Here is a 20,595-nt window from a genome sequence, read left to right as displayed (position 1 = left end):
GAGTGTAGAGCCTTTCTAGAAGTAGAGGGGCAGGGAGACCCAGGGGGGCAGAGGTATGTGTGGGGGGCTTGTGATATTAGACGGGTTTCCTTGAGTTCATTAGACCCAGATTTATGCAGATACCCAAGGCTTACAGAACCCATTTAATGTATGCTGTAGACCTGTAAGGGCCCTGAATTGAGAAAAGGCTGCAAGAGTTGTCTGGGCTTGTCCTTCAGAAGGGGAAAGGCAAGATATAACAGGGGAGCTGAGTGCAAGACTTATGATCCAGGCAAGGGGCTGGCGGTGGGGGAGAGCCCTGCGTAGTGTGAGCGGATCCCTAGGGGTGTGGTGGAGGAAGGTGGTTCGCCAGACAAGCTCCTTGCTCTGTGGACAGCCAGGGAGGGAGATGAGAGCTACGGCTTCCAGAATGTAATTCTTCATTGTGCAGAGACAATCCTCGATGAAAATTTTTCTTTTTCCTCCCGGTGTCACATGAAGACATTCTTCCCCAGCTCCCTTGCATCTGGGTAGGGCCGTATGCCTACTTCCGGCTAAAGTGATATAGATGCAATTGACATAAATCACCTCCATACCTGGCCCACCTGCTCAGTTTCCCCCTCTCATTGAGGGGGAAATGTATCCCCAACATGGAAAGAGAATTTCTGAATGTGGAGCCTGTGGTGATAACCTAAACATGAGCACAAAGCAAAGACAGCCAGATAAAGGGCGTCCAAGTCCTCCAATCGTGTCACTGGATACTTTCCTCCTTTGGGTACATGTTGAAATGCTTGGAATGGGGGTGCAGTGGGAGAAATGTTTGTTACTATAATCAAGGTCTTGCTTCTTCCATTTTGGTATATCACCCCTTCTGGGCTAAATAATGGTAATTTACAAGGGTCTTCTTTTTGAAGATTGCAATCACTTCTATAGCCATGATGGAACATCAAGGCAAAGTCCGAATGGGAGGTCAATATGAGTCAGCCTGTCTTTATAAGGCGTTTCTCTGAAAGGGATAAGGAAAGAAGACACATAGGATCTTTAGGCTAACCCGAGGCTAATGTGCCTGTCCAGAGGTTCAGGAAAAGTGCCTTCTGCGCCACTCCCTAAAGAGCAGGTTTGGTCTGAAACTGGGTGGAAGGTTGGTGCTGGCATAAGGAGTAATGCATCTGATACCCAGGTTCATAGACCAGCCTGCGAATGTGCTAGAAAGGAAAGCAAAGGGGCTGAGCAGGGTGTTTCCAGAGTCATGGGTTGGATCTCTCTCCCTCAAGGCCTGTTCCCTTTTCTGAAATGGACCTTCACCACACTTCCATACCACCTTGATGGAGGAAAGCCGGGAGGAGTGTTCAAATGTCTTTTCACCTCTAGTCTTTCTACCAAGCTTGCCAAATACAGCATGTGCAAAATGGTTATTCCTTTGACACACAAAGGAATTATTTCAGTGGGATGAAATAACTTCATGTGTGTTATGAGTTGGATAGATGGTATGTGAATGCAGGGGGCAGGGGGTGGTGCTAACCTGTAGGGAAGCTTGGAATTCTGTGAGAGTTCAAAGAAAACACAAAGAAACTCTGTGGCCCCTGGCTGGGATGCTCAAAATTGGGAACGTGGCTTCTGTTTCGGTTTGGAGGCCAATCCACTCTCTTTACATGGTCACACAGCTTGGAGAGCCTTAAGAAAAAGTATTTCTGCCATTTAGAATTTTCTAGAAATGACCAAGATGGTTTCAACTGAGTTTTAATACTTTACTGCTAACTCAGATCAAAGGTTGAGCATCTCATGTTGGTTCCATGTCATTTGCTCACCTGGACGGTGAGATGGAAGAGAAAGGCTGTGAGGGTTGGTCTGCATAACAACACAATTTCATTTCCTAAAAAGTAGTTTCCTTGCAAACGATGATGAACCTGAGTCTGCGCCAGGCTGACTGTGGTCAGGGTGGAACTGAGATGAGAAACCACACTTAATCCATGACTTCTACATGGTCAGGACTGAGAGACTGACCTAGGCTTCTGTCTGAATTACAGAGCAAGTCACTAGTGATGCTTTATCCCTTTTTATTTTTCACTAGTCTTCAAGTTATTGGAACAGCTTTTCAGTTATTTGTCGTTTCCTTTTTTTTTGTTGTGTTTTGTTTAGCTGAGTCATCAGGAAAACTAAACAGAGAAAAAAAGAGAAAGAAACCAACACCCCAACCATCACAGAAAGAACACTTCAAAACTACCCATATCTGATCACTGACAAAGCGCTTATTGAATGCAGCTTTATTGATAGAGAGGAGTTACAAACACGACATACCTTTTAGTTTGTTGTTCCTTATAGAGTACAAGAATGTCTTAAGCAAACAAAGAAATTTGGGGCCAAAATTTGCTAAATAATACAAAGATTTTTAGGAGTGTTCAAGACAAGTATTTTATTTCAAGTTCCCTGAGAGGGACATTTAAATGGTCTTGACCGTCTGAATGTGCTGGAGGGTAAATTATTAATATTTTAGAATCTTTAATTCTCATAATTACCATGGAGAAGTGTTTAGGAAACTAGTCTATAGTTTTTAAAATATGAAAAGAAATACTGAAAAATAATTCCTTTGAATGCTGCCTTGTGCTAGAGAATATATCCATCAGTGGCTGGGGTGGGAATCTAGCTCATTCAGAGAAGAGTCATTCAGAGTGGATGACATAAATTCACTTCTTTATAACTCAGGGAAAACATTAGTTAAATGAAGTGATTTTAGTTTCTTTTATCTAGTAACTTGGTTGAATTCGGAAGCTATCTGGCTAGGATAACCAGCAAAACGTGGACCTCTTAACACTTATGTATTTCCAAGCAAACCTCTATCTACATGCATGTTTGTAAAATACACTTACTATAATTGCTGCTCTGCCTTAAGTCACAGACCCAGTCAGTACATTCTCTCATTCTTCTTACCTCAGTTATACCTCCTCACTTGTAACAGTCCACTACCATCTAATCCTTGTTTAGAATTATATTCATCTGTACCATCCCTGACCTCCTATTCATAACCATTCTTACAACATAGGAAGTAAAAATAAAACTCATCCAATGCCACTGAAAGCAACTAGAGCAGGAGGGTTAGCAACTTGGCACCAAGAAGCTAACTAAAAACCGACAGACTACAGGCTGGCTCCCTGGAAAGTTTTATGTCAGGTCTCTGGCCCATTCTGAAAAAGAGAGCTTGAGTTTTATTATTTCAGCTGCTGGGTAACCTGCTATTTCTCTGATACATTGAACCAATGCTTTTATTTCATCACAGGACTCCGCTTTACAAAAATAACAAGTCCTCTGCTTTCAGAAAAATAAAAGGAGGTATCAGCTTGGCTCCTAAGACTTGGGAGTGTGACTGAATGTAAGCTTAAACGTAATGAAAATGAAGTAATTTTCCAGTTGGAAAACATGGGGAAGTTGTCAAGTTTTCTAGAGGTACCTGCTTCAGTAGTTGGGTTAAAGAGTGTTTTTCGCTGACACGTGGAAGATGACAGGCATTATTTTGATGCTGCATATTTTCATGTCTTTCAGTGGTCCATGCAGGACGTTCCAGGAGGTAAAATCTTCACCCACACTTAGGTTCCATGCTCCCTTCCAATTTGTTATGTCAGAAATTCTGGAATTCCAAATTCCTATTGGTCTTTGTTTATTGACCTAATGGTTGAAGCAGGAGATACAGCAGCAATGTACCCAGGAACCTGGGTAGCCCCAATATTTGTATCCTCTGAGTCTTCAGATAACCAATGTAGAAACTACGTTAAAAGGTCATTTCAAATGCTTTATCCATTCTAACACATCTCCAGGGTCACCTCTAGAAAGCCACTGCCGAGTTTTTGTGCACTGTATTTTACCAAGCTCTGATAGATGAAAAATCCTCTAGTTTCAGCATCTTTCCTCATTCATCCATGATAAAATATTACAGTTGATTGATTCTTATTTCATTCCAGCCTTAAGCCCCCCACTTATACTTCTAGGATCTCAATGGGAGATACATCTCTTGGTGAGCGTCAAGAGATTATGTCTATTTGCCCACTTATGACCTGTAATCCATAATACATCATCTTTTGTCTCTCAAAATTAATGGTATGCTATAGGCTTTTCGATTGTTTGAAAATATATGTTTATACCAAACTAAAAGATGTTACAGTCACCCTCATATAGGCTTTGGAAGTTGTGTCCTAAACAACTTATTACAAATGAAAAGCTAATTTTACCCATGGTGCTGCAAGGACAAAAGTCTATCTATAGGTTGTACATTGTGACTTAAGAGCTCAGTGATATAACCAGCTCCATACACTGGTTTCTCACACAGGTTTATTTTTCAGCCTGGGCCAATAAAGAATCAAGGATTAGGAAACAGCCCAGTGTTTTTACATTAATAACGTCTTGTTCTCAACCCGCAATGTTCTAGCCTTTACCCGAGTGTTACCATTAAATACCCAGAGACTGAACTTTCTATGAGGGGCAATGATATAAAATTGTTCCACAAAGTGTACTACTATATGAACCACTTTTCACAGTTCGAATAAAATATTTTTAATATAAATATTGTAACTCTAGCCGTAACCTAACTACACACAGTGGGAGAGGACAGGGTTCACGAAACCCCGGTTATACTGTCATAGATGTCATGTTTCACCATTTAAATAGTTTGTCTTATTTTTCAAAATCCATTTGCACATAACCCATAATTGATAGGCCCTTCCTCTCCAAAACAAGTGAACTATCAAAGAAGAAAAGGATAAATTAGAAGAAAGGAAAATATGTATCATTTACTGCCATCATTCCCTTGCTTCCAAACTTGGCGAACATATAAGAAAAATGATATGGAGTCGATATAGTTTAACTTGCAAAGCTAATTTGGAGCAGATGAAATTTTAAAAATATATAGTAAATGGGCATATATTATCTTAACATTTCTATAGAAAATGAACGTGTTAGATTTTTAATTAAGAAATCAGGATTGAAATCAATTGGTAAACAATAGAATTTACCAAACGGGGACCTATTCATCCCGCTATTGCCAAATCCAGGAATTCCAAATGTTTCCTTCATTCTCACTCATCTAAAAGACTGGAAGAAATCAAATTATTGTTATTGGTTGCATAACCTGCAGGCTGCATATGCTATATGTTAAGGATCCTTACAGACAGAGTTTTATTTGGTGTTCTTCTGGGGGCTTACATGAAGGTCAAGGTTGCCTTTAACCATCTTGATGTAGTGTTTAGGGTGAGAGTACTACTTGCAATTCTTTTAATGGGGGACCAAAGTAAAACATGAATACTTCTAGGAGAAACAACAAAATGGTTTAAATTTGCCTATAAGTTAGATGACTGATGTCAGTTCCTTCTCTGAGAGTAGGATTTTAGGATAGAAAATACTTTTGGGGGCCTGAGGCAGGGAGGAGGGAATCACCGCTAAACCAAAGGCATCGACCTGTCAGCCCCTGGGTGGAATCCCTGTTACTTTCCCGTCAGTATTTGTCTTAAGCTTTATGATTTTCTCCTGGGATGTCTTGCGAAATCCTTTACTCAGGCATGTATAGGAAAAGCAACTGCATAGAAACACAGAATTAAATTTTAAGTCCTTATGGATGTAGACTGATTTCCATTTAAAAATGAAGCCTATAAAGGAATATTTTAAACTTCCTAAAGAAAAAAAAAGAGAAAGGAAAATAAACTTTTGTACGAGAAATCTCTTACTCACACAGGCTTCGTGTGTATTAAAGTGCAGAAGCACAATCTCAAATGTGGGTGTAACCGCTCTGTTTAGAAAGGATGCCGCGATGGAAGTGCCCACCGCGAGTTCTGTCTGCCACCCAGTGGCCGCTGAAATAAATGGCTTCTTTCCTTTGTTGGCTCCGGCTCTGTATTTTGCTTTAAAAAAAAAAAAAAAAAAAAAAAAAAATCGACAGAGAGGTAGATGATGCCACACCAGCAACTGAAAAACACCAAGGCAGATTCCTCGAAGGATCTGAAAAGACTCCCCTGTAGTAAATGTTAGATAGTTTCCTTTCCGCTAGCTCACTGCTGAACCGCGACGCCTATCTTCTCTCCCCGCGAGCCCGCGGCTCCCCGGGTTCAGATGCTGACGGGCACGGAGGACACCGAGCTGGCGCGGGACTCTCGGGTCACGTGATTGGGCATGGCCAGGGTGCAGCACGACACGCCCACGGTGGCCTCGGGCAGTTCGTCGTCCTCCGTCCACTCGTTGAGCTCGGGGCTGAAGCACTGGATGCACTTCTTGTACTTCCTCTCGCCCTCATTCCAGCCGCCCAGCAGGTAGGCGCGGCCGTGCAGCGTCGAGGCGCCCGCCGTGCTCACGCCCACGGGCAGCGGCGCCGCGTAGCTCCACTGGCCGGCGGCCGGGCTGAAGCTCTCCACGGTTAGCACGTCCACGCGCTCGCCGCGCGGCCCCAGCTGGCTGCCGCCCATCACGTACACGCGCTCGCCCAGCGCCACCGTGCAATGCCAGCCCCGCGGCGTGCTGAGCGCCGGCAGCTCCTGCCACGCATCGCGGGCCGGGTCGTAGGCGCACACGGAGCGCGAGTAGGCGCCGCCGATGTAGCCGCCGGTCACCAGCACGCGGCCGTCGGCCACCGCGCTGGCGTGGCAGCAGCGCGCCACCTCCAGGGGCGCCTTGGGCTGCCACTGGTTGGCGGACGGCACGTAGCACTCGAGTGAGGCCAGGCTCCCCTCGGCGTTGCGGCCGCCCACGGCGTACAGGAGCCCGTTGAACACGCTCAGGCTGAAGTGCGTCCGCTTCTGGTTCATGCTGGCCAGGTGGATCCAGGTGTTGAAGCGGGGATCGTATCTGGAAGTGGTAGAGCAAGCGTGACAGCCTTGTGGGCGGCAGCCGGGGAACCCAGGTGACGCCGCGAACCAGGATGTGGGAGGCTCGACACTATCCTTGCGAGGAGGCTGGGGACCCATCGCAGCTCCTCGCCTGGAGGCTGCTAATCCTCTCTCAACCAGTAAAAAAGTGTGACCCTTGGGAAAGGCAGGGCAGGCATAGGTGACTCCCCCTCCTCCCGTTTATAAAAGCAGCTACTGGGAGACCACCCCGCTGAGACCGACCTCCAGTCCCCTTTCCTTCATATTCAAATCCATCATCCCGTAGGATTTAGGGGATGCGCACGTGGAGGAAGGGTGGAAGCTGGGTATTTGTGGAATCGGAGAAGGGAATATGGCCACATTAAAGTCAATTCCACATATCTTCAGACACCAGCCACCCCTAGCTCATTCTCATGACTTAATCAAGAAAGTTGACTGAGTTCCTACATTCTCACAAACCCCTTCTTGTTCACACACCTCTCCTGGCCATTGCCGCTGTAAAGCTAAGTCACTAAGTCTTCTGTCATCTGTTTATAATGAGAACAATAGAACTCATGTCCCAGTGCATCAACAAAGCCTTAACTTTTGATGCTTCTCTATTTTCTAGCACTTATTAGTAGGTCTGACTTTTTAGTGTAGGGGTATATTTTTTTCAGTGTTCAGCATTACAGTTATTATACCATAAGCACTGAAGTCAATACCTCAAAAACAGTGACTTGAGTACAAGTAGTTATCAGCAGGAGGAAAATAAGCACCCATAGTAAACTAACACTTTCCATAGTTCCAAGTATTGTAAACACAGAACTGACTGTGTTTGATGTTCATTCATGTTTGTCTCATTTCACCTCCAAATCAAAACTTAACCATAGCTATAAATTAAGGGCTAAAAATCAGTTGTTTGGATTCGTTTAAATGACACACATGTACATATAATGAAACAATAAAGAATATTTTTTATGATTTACTAGATGAATTTTCAGATCTTGCTCATTAGTTATGTTTGCCTTTGAACCACTACCATGATAGAAGCATGACTTTCTGAACATTTCATGTATATGGAGGTTTAATTTTTTATTATAAATATACAAAAATAACATGCATTTGAATTCCACTTTCTGCAGGATTTATCATGATTTTACTCTTGTTTACATGTATCAAAAGTATTGATGGTATTCAGTCTTTAAAGAAATATTTAAAATTAATTAACTGTCACATTTTTAATGATCTCATTCTAGTTGCCAGTTATAAATCTGAAGTCATCAGTAACAGTCCACTTAAAAAGAAATTTTGTATCATTTTAATCTTTCTTACCACTTAATGTTAAAAACTAAATTTGCACCCAGTTTCTTTCAAGAAGGCAGGGTATTGTGAAGAGCACCCTGACCAGAAATGAGAAAATGTGAATTCTACTTACTAGTGGTGTCACTTCTCTGGGTGTCAAATTTCTCACATGTAAAATCAGAATCATCATATTTTCCAGCCTCGCTTCATTGGCTTATTTGGAAAATTATAATGCATAATATATGTGAGTGCACTTTATATAATGTGAAGTGTTACCTATATGTAATGTGGCATTATTATTATTATTGATTTACTGAGCCAATGAATTAAGCTAATAGGCATGATTAATTTCATTCTATGTCAGGGCAATTTCCTCATAATATTGATTCCTAATAAAAGAGCCAGTACCTGCAGAAATTGCTGACTGCATGCTTGGCTTGATTTCTTGCATCATTCTGGTCTTCACCACCGGCCACATAAAGAAATCCATCCATCACAGCCACACACTGATTAAAACTCTTGGCTGGCATCTCTGTAAGCTTGCTCCATCCATTTTCAGGGTCTCTATACAAGATGTCTCTGCTAAGGGACTTCTCAGTAAGGCCTGGACGGCCCCCCACGGTGACAAGCACACGACAGCCCCCTCGGATTCTTGTGCGTCTAGACTGCAGTGTGTTCTGATGATAGGGAAGTAAGTGGTAGTTCATAGCATCTACAAGAAGCTTGTGACAATCAGCATCTTGCATCATTCTTGGTACTGACTGAACACAACTGACCAGGTCTTGCGCAGAGATGGTACCAAAGCGAATATTGCTCAAAAGATCGGCAGCATATTTCACTCTCTTTTGGTCAAATTCTAACCATTTCATTGCAATCTGGAATGCTACTATTTCAGAAGGCAACTGCAAGTCATCATCTATAAGAAGTTCATTAATTTGCTCAAATGTAAGTTTCATAAACTGATCTGATTCTGCAAATTCAAGGAAGTTATCCCGGATAAATTTTTGGGCTGCTGCCTTTGCATTTCTCAGGGAGTATGTTTCGGCAATGTTAACAATGTACATGCAATTCTCAACACTCATTTCTTGTATCAGAAAGTCACTGCACATCTTGACAAGGGTATGGATCTGAAGATAAACAGCAGCAGAAATAATGCTTCCTATGGTATACAAGGAGAGAGTGAGCTTTCCAGTGTAGGCGTATGCAATGACCGTGGCCAGGCCCAGCGGTGCGATATCATTGAGATCCACCCTTTGGGTAGAGGGGTCTTTTTTTAGGATGTTGTAAAAGTACTCACTGCAAGAAGCCATCACTGACTTGTGAACGTCAAAGGATTTTGTTTTGGTGCCAATGACTAAGTCGCAAAGGAAGCTCTCCTGCCTCATTTTACTTAAACCTTCCAAGAGGTTGGGGCCGTAAGAAGCATCTGTTAGTTCAGAAGAGATGCAGCTAAGGCCATTGCCTCCCTCCAGGAGCCCATTCAAAGCGTTGAGTTTGTTGAGGGGGCTGTCTTCTACAATGATGGTCATCTCATTGATGTTGCCTTTGTTCTTTCTGACAGTCTTCTTTTTGGGGGCCATGGTGGCAAACACACTGTCACAGGCAAGAACTTGCTAAAAAAAAAAAAAGACACGGTTTTATTTTAATTGTGCATTAAACTTTGAAATGCTACGTTGAGAAACTTTCCTTTTTTTAATAAGATAGTAGTTTTTTAATGGCATAACAGATTGATTGTCTCAAAATTATATTTAAAGACTTACATTAAACTAGATGCACATCTTATTCACAGTTTACTTCAGCATCTATCATTGTAGACAGTTCTAGAAAAATTTATATTATCAAATGAGACCTCTCAATAGCTATATGGCCAAGTAATTTTATGTAGCAGAAATGACCCAATATTCTCTGATCTACCTGTACAGTTATTATGGAATAGGAGTTAAACATCATTTTAAGGGCTTAGTTTACGTTCAGGAAAAAGTGAATGACAACTACCCTGAAGTTTTTCTCTCTCAATAAAATATTATAACACTAAAATTCAGGAATCCATGTTAAATGTAGAATATATATTAGAATAAATGTGGCTAACAATCAATGGATAAGGAATTGTAATGATAGTCAAGTACTTTCTACTCTACATAGTCACTAAAATAATTTCCAGTTGAATTTCTAAATGACTCACAAACACACACAAACTTACACAAGAACTAGAACAAAGTAGTTTTAAAAAAAATCTTAGAGTAGGAAAGACCCTCTTAAGCATAACATAAAATCCAGAAGCATAAAGGGGAAGACTGAAATATCTGATTATTAAAAAAATGAAATCTTATACCTATAAAACAGCACCAACTATTTAAAAGACAAGCAACAGACTGTGAAGACAAATATTTGTAACATTTTTGACAGATAAAAGGTTAAAGTGAAGTTAACACAGTGTTTATTTTTATTTATTTTTTGGCCTTGCTGGGAGGCTTGCCGTATCCTAGTTCCCCGACCAGGGATCGAACCTGGGACCCAGCAGTGAAAGCGCCAAGTCCTAACCACTGGACCACCAGGGAATTCCCTAACACGACATTTAAAGGACTCCTAAAGTTAATAAGTCAAAGGTAATCCAAGTAGAAAGTGGACAAAGACTATGTCTAGGTAACTAGGTTGTTCACAGAAAATAAAATACAAACAGTTAATATTTTTTAAAAGCTAAACTAACAATAATCAGAGAACTGTCAACTGAAATCCAGAGAGCCTTTTTATTTTTTGTCGTCAAATTTTGCTTATCAAGTGGTTAAAATATTTTAAAATATTCAGAATATCAGATGTTGGTGTGGTACTCTCCATACATTGTTGATGGGAGTATAACTGATACAGTCTTTTGAATAATAATTTAGCAGCCCATTAAGAATAAAAACTATTTTTATGCTTTGACACTAAAGTTCTAAATCTACTAATGTGCCTCTTAGAAATATATTTATATAGATGCTGACATATTAAGGACAGTAACCATTTCCTATTATCAATGTTATAAATATTTGAACCAGTTTTTAAATCTATAGGAAGTGTAGATTTAGCTGTATTACGTAGCTCTGAACAGCTCTAATATTAAATGTAGCCTTGAAATATATTAAGTTTACCAAATAAATACATAGCCCTTAAAGTATCACAGATTAAATTATTTTAGCCCTTCTCAAAATATTGGGCATAGTCATCAGAAGATGCTACGCTTAGACTTTTAAATGGATTTTATCTATAGCCATTCACTTTCTTGTGAAATTACTGGTGTTACTTTTTTCATTTTTATTTTTTATTAAAGTATAGTTGATTTTAAATGTCATCTTAGTTTCAGGTGTACAGCACAGTGATTCAGAATATATATATTCTTTTTTCTGATTCTTTTCCCTTATAGGTTATTACAAAACACTGAGTATAGTTCCCTGTGCTACACAATAGGTCCTTGTTGGTTATCTATTTTATATATAGTAGTGTGTATATTTTAATCCCAACCTCCTAATTTATCCCTCCCTCCCTTTTCACCCTTTGGTAACCATAAGTTTGTTTCCTATGTCTGTGGATCGATTTCTGTTTTGTAAATAAGTTCATTTGTATCTTTTTTTGTTTTTGTTTTTTAGTTTCCACATAGAAGTGATATCATATGATACTGGTCTTTCTCTGTCTGGCTTACTTCACTTAGTATGATAATCTCTAGGTTCATCCTTTTTTTTTTTTCATTTTAAAAATAACAAAATCAGTATGTGTAGTTCAACAACTCACAGTTTGCTTTATATCATTCCAGATAATTGTATATGCTTATGCAAACTTATATTTGCATAGTTTGAGCAGTGGTGTGCCGGTAAATCAACTCTCTGGTGGGGGGGAACCCCTTATTTGTAAGGTGCTAATTTCTTTAGTACAAATACACTCGTTGTGGTTGGTTTTAAGCTACCAACAACCAGTTTGCTAAATTCCTGAAAATGTAAATTGGTTCTCATGAGCTCCAGCATACCACTGTAAGAGAACTTGTATCAAAACAAGTTTATGGTATATTATTCAGCAGTTTGCTTTTTTCACTTGGATGTACTCATGTACATCTTTCCATATCAGCACATACATAAATTTGTATCATTGTCCCTAACAGCTGCATAGATTCCCATAGTAAGGATATATAAAACTTGTTCAGTTATTCTCTTGTTGATGCACATTTAGATGTTTAGGTGTTTCATAGTTTTTGAGGGGTGGTGTGTGTGTGTGTGTGTGTGTGTGTGTGTGTGTGTGTGTGTGTGTCTGTTTTGTCTCACTGTTGAGTTCATCCTGAGGGGTAAAACTTAGCTTTGATCCCCCTTGAAAGTCTTCAGTTTAATTACTGTAATAGATGTTAAAAACAATTCCATAACCTTTCTACTGTGTTTGTTCCTGTTCTTTTCCACGTGGAAGGAGAGTAGCAAGTAGGTAGGAAACAGAAGGTCTTTTGCCTTGCCAGCGCTTTTTTTCTTCCTCATTAAGCTCTGTCATATTCACATTTATTTTTGTTTACAAGACTGTAGCACATTTGTCCTTCCTCATTCTTTCTTGCAGGCAAAGCCACATGCATCCTTACCTCGTGAAACAGTTTTCAACCCACCATCATTTTAGTCTTCAAATGCATTTGACTTAGGTGGTAAGTGTCCCCTTGTTGGATTTTTCTGGGGAAAATTTTTTAAATTTTGCTCAGCAAGTAGCTATCAGACACCTATTGCTGTGTGGGCGGCACTGTACTGGGAATGGTGGAGCAATACAATATGTAATTTGTGTTAAATAGATAAACAATGACAAGTACAAAATGACAACAAGAAAGTAGAGAATCACAGCAGAGTAACTTAAAAAAAGAAAACAAAACAAAAACCCAGTAGATTCTACCAGTAGGAGCACAAATGTGTTTTTGGAAGTAGCCCTGTCTATTTTCCTGGAGGAAGCCCTATGGGCAATTTTTTACTCATTTGGACGTCAGGCTTATAACCACTCATTGTTTTGGAGGAAATCCTGGAAATTAAACAATACGCTTGTAAATAATCCATGAATCAAAGAAGAAATTAGACAGTATTTCAAACTGAATGAGAATGAAAATGAAAATACAATGTAAATACCAGATCCACCACTTATCTGAGCTGTGAGTTTCCATAGATTACTAACCTCTTAGAGTCTCCACTCCACTGACTTACCTCTAAAGTAAATATAATAATGGTGCCTGCCTGTCAGGTGGTCCATGAAAGCTTAGTGAGAAATGTCTGTACAGCATTTAATAGGGTGTTTTGCAAAATGTGAATGTTCAAAAAATTTGAATTGTTTTCATTAAAATCAATAACCTTCTTAGTGTGTTTTAGGGAATGAAGGAAGTAACCTGTTTAAGCTTTGGGGTGAAGCCAATCAGAGAAAGTGGTCACAGGATGGAGATGCAGTCATGGGGATCAAGAGTAGATTTCTGGAACAGTTAAACATTTCTAAGGGATTTTTGAAAATGCCAGGGAGAGAAATGGAACTCATGCAATGACATAGGCTGAAGAACAGATTATTTACTTTGCTATGAATGAGAAAGTTAACCCTGGAAATTTAGGAAACTTGGGACATAGGTTATGTCAGGAAAATAACAGATTATATGGAACAGATTGAATCTATGAGCCTGGACTTCAGATTTCAAATGAAAGGAACTGTTTTGTTGGAGCGGAGTTAGGATGGGAAGATTTGTAAGTAACAGGAATCTTGCCGGTTCCTGGAATGAAAGGTCTTTAAGAGGAGTAGGTATAGGAGGGGGAAGGCCTTTAAAGCAGAGGAAATGCCTGTTGTGGAAGCAAGGAGGGGTGACTCAGCATGGGATGTGCAGAGGAAGAAGACTGCTGGAGTGAGGGAGACAGGTAGGCAGGTAACATGAGGATACAGAAAGAATGCTGGATGCCAGGAAGGGTTTGAACTTGTTGAGCTGCTATGCAATTGAGAAGGATTAAGGAACCTCCAGGAAGGAGAGGGCGCACTGAGGCCCTAGTGAAATCAGTCAAATTTCCTCCCCGGCTTCCTTCTGTTACTTTCTGTTGCTGCCTTCTCTTTCCTCCATGGTCTGGCCTTCTTGCTGCCCCTGGTGTTGCCATGGAAACCCTCAGGACCCTTTATCTGAATTCTCTTGCCCTTGTCCCATTTCTCCAGGGCCCTACTGGGTGACACATTAGCTAGTCTGACAGATGATCCAAGCTAATCCATCAGTGGGCAAATCTACTCTTTCTCCCAGATATGCATGTTTTTTGGAGTATTTTGGGTTTTTTTTAATCAGTGTACTCCAATGACTCACATACAAATTTCTAACAGAGCTACCACTGTGGAACATATACGCATATTCTTTAAACTAATATTATATTATTATTTAAATAATATTTTAACATTAATCAAATTAAATTAATTTAATCTTAATATTATTAATTAATGTTTTAAATATATATATATTTTCTTAATAAGAGAGGGTTTTTAGAATCCTCAAAATCACTGTGTAAAGGTAACTGGCTTCTTTAGCTCTGAGATGCAGGAGACCATTTAAGAGAGTTTTGAAATCAGAGCCTGAAGACCACTTCCTGGTGGCCATATTTCCCTAGATATGCTCATAAATTCAGTCTTTCTCTACTAGAGCTGCCATTACATCCTGTTCCTGGGTCTGCACCTCGAAGGTGAGGCTCTCCATTCACCTGCCCAGGTGTTCTCAGTCTGGGCCATATTCCTCCAATAACATGCTGCAGACCCCTCAGAGGAGTCTGGGGACCAGGCTCACTCCTTGGAAGCTGGGCCAGGCCCTGATGTTGTCCTCTAGGCTGCAGAGGTGTTCACTTCCCTCTACATCCCAAGAAATGCTCTTCCTCTGGCCCTGCTCTTCCATCTCCCAGGGAGGTGGGGCTCCGACCATGGCTTTTCTCAATTTAAGGCAAGTATGGTAGGACAGCTACAGGGTGTGCTCCGGGCCCTACTGCAGGGAAGACCAGCTCCCTCTTCATGGGTGATCAAAACCCAGAGGCTATGTTCTCACAGGGCAGACTGGGAAGCCTTTGATGACTCTCTAGGACCCTCACACTGAAGCCTTTCTGACATGTCACACACACACCCCATGCCAGTTGACCAACCAACCAGTATTTTTCTACAATCACACTTGAATGAAAAGCAAAGGCAGCCTTAAAGGAAAGAAGTTATAAGAGGGCAGCCTAAGGAGTCATGAATGGAAGGAAAGGGGAACAGTTTAACTCACTTCCATTTACTCATCTGGGCACGGTGCTGGACTGCCAGGCTGATGGTGTGGGCTTGTAGAGGATGATTAGAAAAAAATGGAATATTCACAGAAACGTACTGCTCAGCCCCAAGGTCATATGTGAACAAGTAGTCAAAGCAATTTGCACAGAAGTCTCATTGTCTTTTCAATTATAACATACATAATTTTTTTTTTTTTTTTTTTTTTTCAGTATGCGGGCCTCTCACTGTTGTGGCCTCTCCCGTTGCGGAGCACAGGCTCCGGACGCTCAGGCCCAGTGGCCATGGCTCATGGGCCCAGCCGCTCCGCAGCACATGGGATCCTCCCAGACCGGGGCACGAACCCGTATCCCCTGCATCGGCAGGCGGACTCTCAACCACTGCGCCACCAGGGAGGCCCCATAATTTTTACAGTTATACAAATGTTCACTATGCACCCCTGGGTCATACTGTAAATGATCACAAATGGTGGTCACAGTGATACCAAAACATGGCTACGAGGAAGAGGCGGTGGTTACAACGAGTTGCCTGTACATGTTCTTATACAATCCAGAGTGTAACATAGGTGTTGAGTAATCCGTTTCGAAAGCATTCCATTCTTATTGATTCAATAAGCTGGATGGGGCTTTCACTTACTCTTGTTGTTTTCAAATCTTTTTGTCTTTTTCTTTTCTTTTTTAATGAGTGAGGGCCTTGTGGCCAGAGGCTCAGGGACCACCCTCCCCCTTCCCCGGGCTTGGTAGCCGGGCAGTCACTGTGACTTCCAAACCCCAGGGAGGGCTTTGACTGGGGTCATGGTCAGTCTGCATGGGGTTTGCATGGTGAGGGGACCAGCCTTTCTGAGCTGCCTGCAACTGGGACAGTTTCAAGACTGTTTCTACGTTTTTCCTGAAGCACGAAGGTCATGATTCTCCCTCCCCAGCCAGGGGGCTCTAGTGAGTTGCCCCCTTGGGATCAAAAAAGAGCTTTACAGGCGCCCCGGGACCGTTAGTGGCCCTGCCGTAGCAGGACATGCTGGACAGAGCAGGTCGGATGAGTGGCTATTTGGAGGCACTGCAGTGCCCCCTGTCCCTTCCCCTTCGGGGTAAAAGAGGAGACTGCACAGAGCGCAAAAAGGTTGTGGAAGGCTGCCCAGGCTATCGGAGCTATCCCTTCATTCTGTGGAGGGAGATCAGAGAATTCTTCTCTGGTCGTGGACCCCACGCCTCCTTCCCTCTCCGCTCCATCCACTAGCACCCAGAGCAGCCTCCCAGGTCCCCTGGAAGAGCTGCCTTTTAGAAAGCGGGCAGAAGGGCAACAGAGGCACAATTCCACGCCCTCCTCCCACTGCCCACTGCTGGTCTTGGCTCTTGTGTCATTTCTTTTTTTTTTCAGTACCTGGGCCTCTCACTGTTGTGGCCTCTCCCGTTGCGGAGCACAGGCTCCGGACGCACAGGCTCAGTGGCCATGGCTCACGGGCCCAGCCGCTTCGCGGCATGTGGGATCCTCCTGGACCGGGGCACGAACCCGTGTCCCCTGCATTGGCAAGCGGACTCTCAACCACTGCGCCACCAGGGAAGCCCTCTTGGGTCATTGCTATGATGATAGTGTCGTGTATTCAACACGTGATAACAGCTGGGCAGTTAAGTGAGCCGTCAACTTTGCCGTGATCTTTTGTATTTGCCAATTTAAGCATGTGAATAATTAATTCCTAAATATAAATCACCAAGCATGAATCTAGACTATGTATTCAGTGTAAACTATTACTTTCATTTCTACCTAAAATAATAATTGTAGAGCTAACATGTATAAATTGAGGAAGAACTGTGTGATGAGCCTAGGTAAATACTTGACATGATTTTATTTTTTAAAATTTAAGCATCATGAAAATTCTAAAAGGCAGGTGACATTATGTTCATTATACAAATGAAGAAATTAAGGTTCAGAGAGAGTTTTAAAAACATATCCAAGGTCACACGATGAGTATGTAATGTGTGGTAGGGCAAAGATTCAAACCCAGATTGAACCCTGACCCCCTATGTAGCCCTTATATCCAGGGCAGGTTGAAATCTGTTGCAGGTTAAAAAGTTAACTCCTTCCAACATGGGAAGATTGAGCTTGAGTGAGGTGGAACTCAAATTTATAAAATCAAAGTTTGGATATGGAGAACATGAAATGGTTCTTTATAACTCCAAACACGGAAATAAAAGAGCTGCTCTTTTAATTGTAAGACAGATTCGTTTGGGGACAATCAGAGCCTGTGGGTTTCTTTATCCTATTAGGGGTTGTAAGTCTATGAAATTCTAGTAGTTTGCATAAGCCAAAAACAGAAGTAGGTTCAAGGAGATCTTGTATGAATTTGTTGATCAGAGAATCAGACACCTCCTTTTCAGTGTTAGGTTGAATACGGAATTATCAATTTTTGTTTAAAGACAAATATTATCAATTTCTGATGGCTCAACTTAGCTAGAGTCCTGCTATCTATAACATATACACACTCTATACATAAAGCTAACTTCTATTTTCCAAACCTGGATACAGGATGTAAGGACCCTGTGCTAAGATTTTTGGTTTTGATTTTGCTGAAAATTTTAGTAAAATAGCTCTTTCTTTTACTTGTCTTTTGTGTGTATACGTTAAGGTTGCAGGAAGTGGGTTTAGAAATCTAGTTTGTAAGACTAATGTCCCTTTGGTTGTCACAGAACTGAGAATTGGGTTTTGATGTTAATTTTGCTCTAACCATTTGAAAGACCTATGGCAAAACATTCAACTTTTTAGGATTTCAGTTTGATCATCTGTCAGATGAGATGTGTACCTTTCAGTTGTAAAATTTTACAGAGAGTTAAAAATAAACAGCCGGCTTTTGCTGTCAGAATTGTCAAAGTCCGGTCGGTATCACTTCTCCCCCCTTCCCCTCGCCCCCCCCCCCCCCAATATGGCCTTTTAGAACTCTAGCATCAGCTCATGATCAGATATGGATAAACCGACAGAGACAGGAGATTCTCCATCTGCAAGTCATGCATTTGGGTCTGAGTTGCCAAATTTAGCAAATAAAAATATAGGATCTCCAGATAAATTTGAATTTTAGAAAAACCACCAATCTATTTTAGTATTTAAATATATCCCAGGTGATATTTGGGACATACTTATAATAAAAACTGGTTTGTGGTTTATCTGAAGTTCAGTGTACTTGGGTGTCCTGTATTTTATCAGGCAACCCTTTTCTGGGTTGGGTTTCAGGTGAGCCCAGGAATTCCATGAACATTTCTGGAATATTATGAAAACATGTTGTGCGTGTGTGTTTATGTGTATTTTTCTATAAAGTGGGCCCAGAGCTTTCAGAGTTCACAAAAATGTCCATAACCCCAAATAGATCCAGAACCGTTGGACTGAAATGAGGCTGCCAAGACATGGTAACATAAATTCTACCCTCTTCTACAAGGGGACAAGTCCATGTGACAGGATCACACCTGTCCCTCCTGGCCTGAAACAGATTTCAGATGAAAACTCCCAGAACCAATTACAGAAAAGAACTGTCACTGTATAAGTAAGAGCATTCTCTTTCCTGCTGCCCTCTACCCCGGCCTCCTGGGAGAGACTGTACCCAGGGCAAGCTGGGAAGCCATGTGTGCCGAAGTGTCACTGTCACTCTCATGCCAGAATGAGCTGGGGTCCCAGAAGGTCTTCTTGCCAAGGGGGCGTCAGCTGCGTCCGCTCCCGGTCCCCGCCACATTCCAGCCCCCCCGTGTGTCGGCTGGCAGCCTGACCCCGGAATAGAAACACCCAGCCTCTGCCTCTTGCCATTTTCAGTGAAGTCCAACTTTAGGGGGCTTTTCTACTTTACTGTTTCATTTCCAAAATGATTTCTAGCATAAAACATATGTCAGCATTGCCATAGGTACACATTCGGAACAAAAACTTGTTTCACAGTTAAATTAAAAGCTGTGCTTTTTTTTGCAGGAGGGATTTTGTCAATAGGTTCTATTTCTGGGGATTCAAAGAGTTGTCTGATTTGTTTGCTACCCATTTCAACAAAACTGATTACATTTTATCTAAACTTATCAGATACTAAATGTTCCTGACAGTTCCTGATAAAAAATGGAGGTGAAACTCTAAACTTTATGAACAAAACCCAAGAATTTTATTTTCCCCCTCCCCTCTCTATAAAATAGAGGAAGAAAAACCTACATTAGGCTTTAGAGACTTAAAATTATTGTTAGAAATTACAAGTCACTTTACTTTCATAAGGCATCCTTAGCATATGCATTTCTATTGCTATGGCATTCTTCTCATCTATCGCATCCCTTGGATTTCAAGAAGATGTCTTCTGGCTCCAACAGGAGGATCTGACCCAGCTGTAGACCACTGTCAATGAAATCACTCTACCACCGCGAACGCAGACGCCCCCCCTCCCAGCCCCCCACCATTCACACCCCAGGATTAGAAGACCAGAATTGGAGATTGAGGCGCCAGGTCCTTACCGTCCTGTGTGAGGAGCGTCCCCGACTTGTGATGGTGAAGTTTCAGCAGCAGATTCCTTTTGAGAAGCAATCTGTGGAGAGAGAGACAGGGAGAAGGAAAACCCGTTGGGGAACCACCAGCAGCCACCTGACGTGTCCCAGCAGCAGCAGTTTTTAGAGTGACCTCTTGCTGTCCCTCTGGCTGCAGCGCCGCTGAGCCTGCGCTCTGAGCCCTCCTCCCCCTGCTTTGGCTTCAATTTCAGGCCACCCGGGGGCAGAGGGCGGAGCCCTGGTTGGTGGAGAGGGCTTGGGTTTCTTAACCTGCTCAGTATTTAAAAACAAGAGAGTCAAGAGCTCAATCAACCTGGGGGGTGAGGAAAGAAAATTAACTAGGTGGGTGTTTAATTGTTGGAAGCAGATTAGAGTGTGTGTACTTGGTAAGAGAAAGGGAAGGTTGTGGATAAAAATGAGCTACTAGAAAGGTTAATAGCCTGGTCACCTCAGGTCCTTTAAGAAGATTGGGTTTTTAAATAGACTGTTCTTTAGAAAAGGAACTTGGGGTAGCTCACATATGGCACCAGCATCACTGGAGTCATCGTACAGTTTAACAGAGTAAGGTTCATGACCAGTCCCTATTATCTGGTGATCCACAGGCCTGAGATGAACACACACTCCAGCACACATACAGCTTGGGGAAATACTTTGGCAACACTTCCTGTGGAAAAAAAAATGTAGAGGGTTATAACTGACCACAAGCTTTAAATAGGCACCAAGTGTGTGAAATGGCTGCTAAAAAAGTTACCCTGATATTA

General features: G+C 41.8%; 1 protein-coding gene across 1 annotated transcript; it reads right to left on the bottom strand.

Moving 5' to 3' along the window:
* Window positions 1–6,065: 6,065 nt before the first annotated feature.
* Window positions 6,066–19,865, bottom strand: KLHL31 (kelch like family member 31; the record flags this gene model as incomplete). Its single annotated transcript, XM_081246487.1, has 3 exons — window positions 19,805–19,865; window positions 8,508–9,712; window positions 6,066–6,798 (listed from the first exon to the last, which is right to left on the bottom strand). The coding sequence occupies exons 2-3, from the start codon at window positions 9,677–9,679 to the stop codon at window positions 6,066–6,068; spliced, it is 1,905 nt and encodes a 634-aa protein (XP_081102613.1). The 5' UTR covers window positions 9,680–9,712; window positions 19,805–19,865.
* Window positions 19,866–20,595: the final 730 nt, after the last annotated feature.

The sequence above is a fragment of the Mesoplodon bidens genome (genome assembly GCF_964165515.1).
Source record: "Mesoplodon bidens genome assembly, chromosome: 10".
In the NCBI taxonomy this organism is placed as follows: Eukaryota; Metazoa; Chordata; class Mammalia; order Artiodactyla; family Ziphiidae; genus Mesoplodon; species Mesoplodon bidens.
The sequence above is the reverse complement of the archived record's forward strand: the minus strand, read 5'-3'. Positions and strand labels throughout refer to the sequence as shown.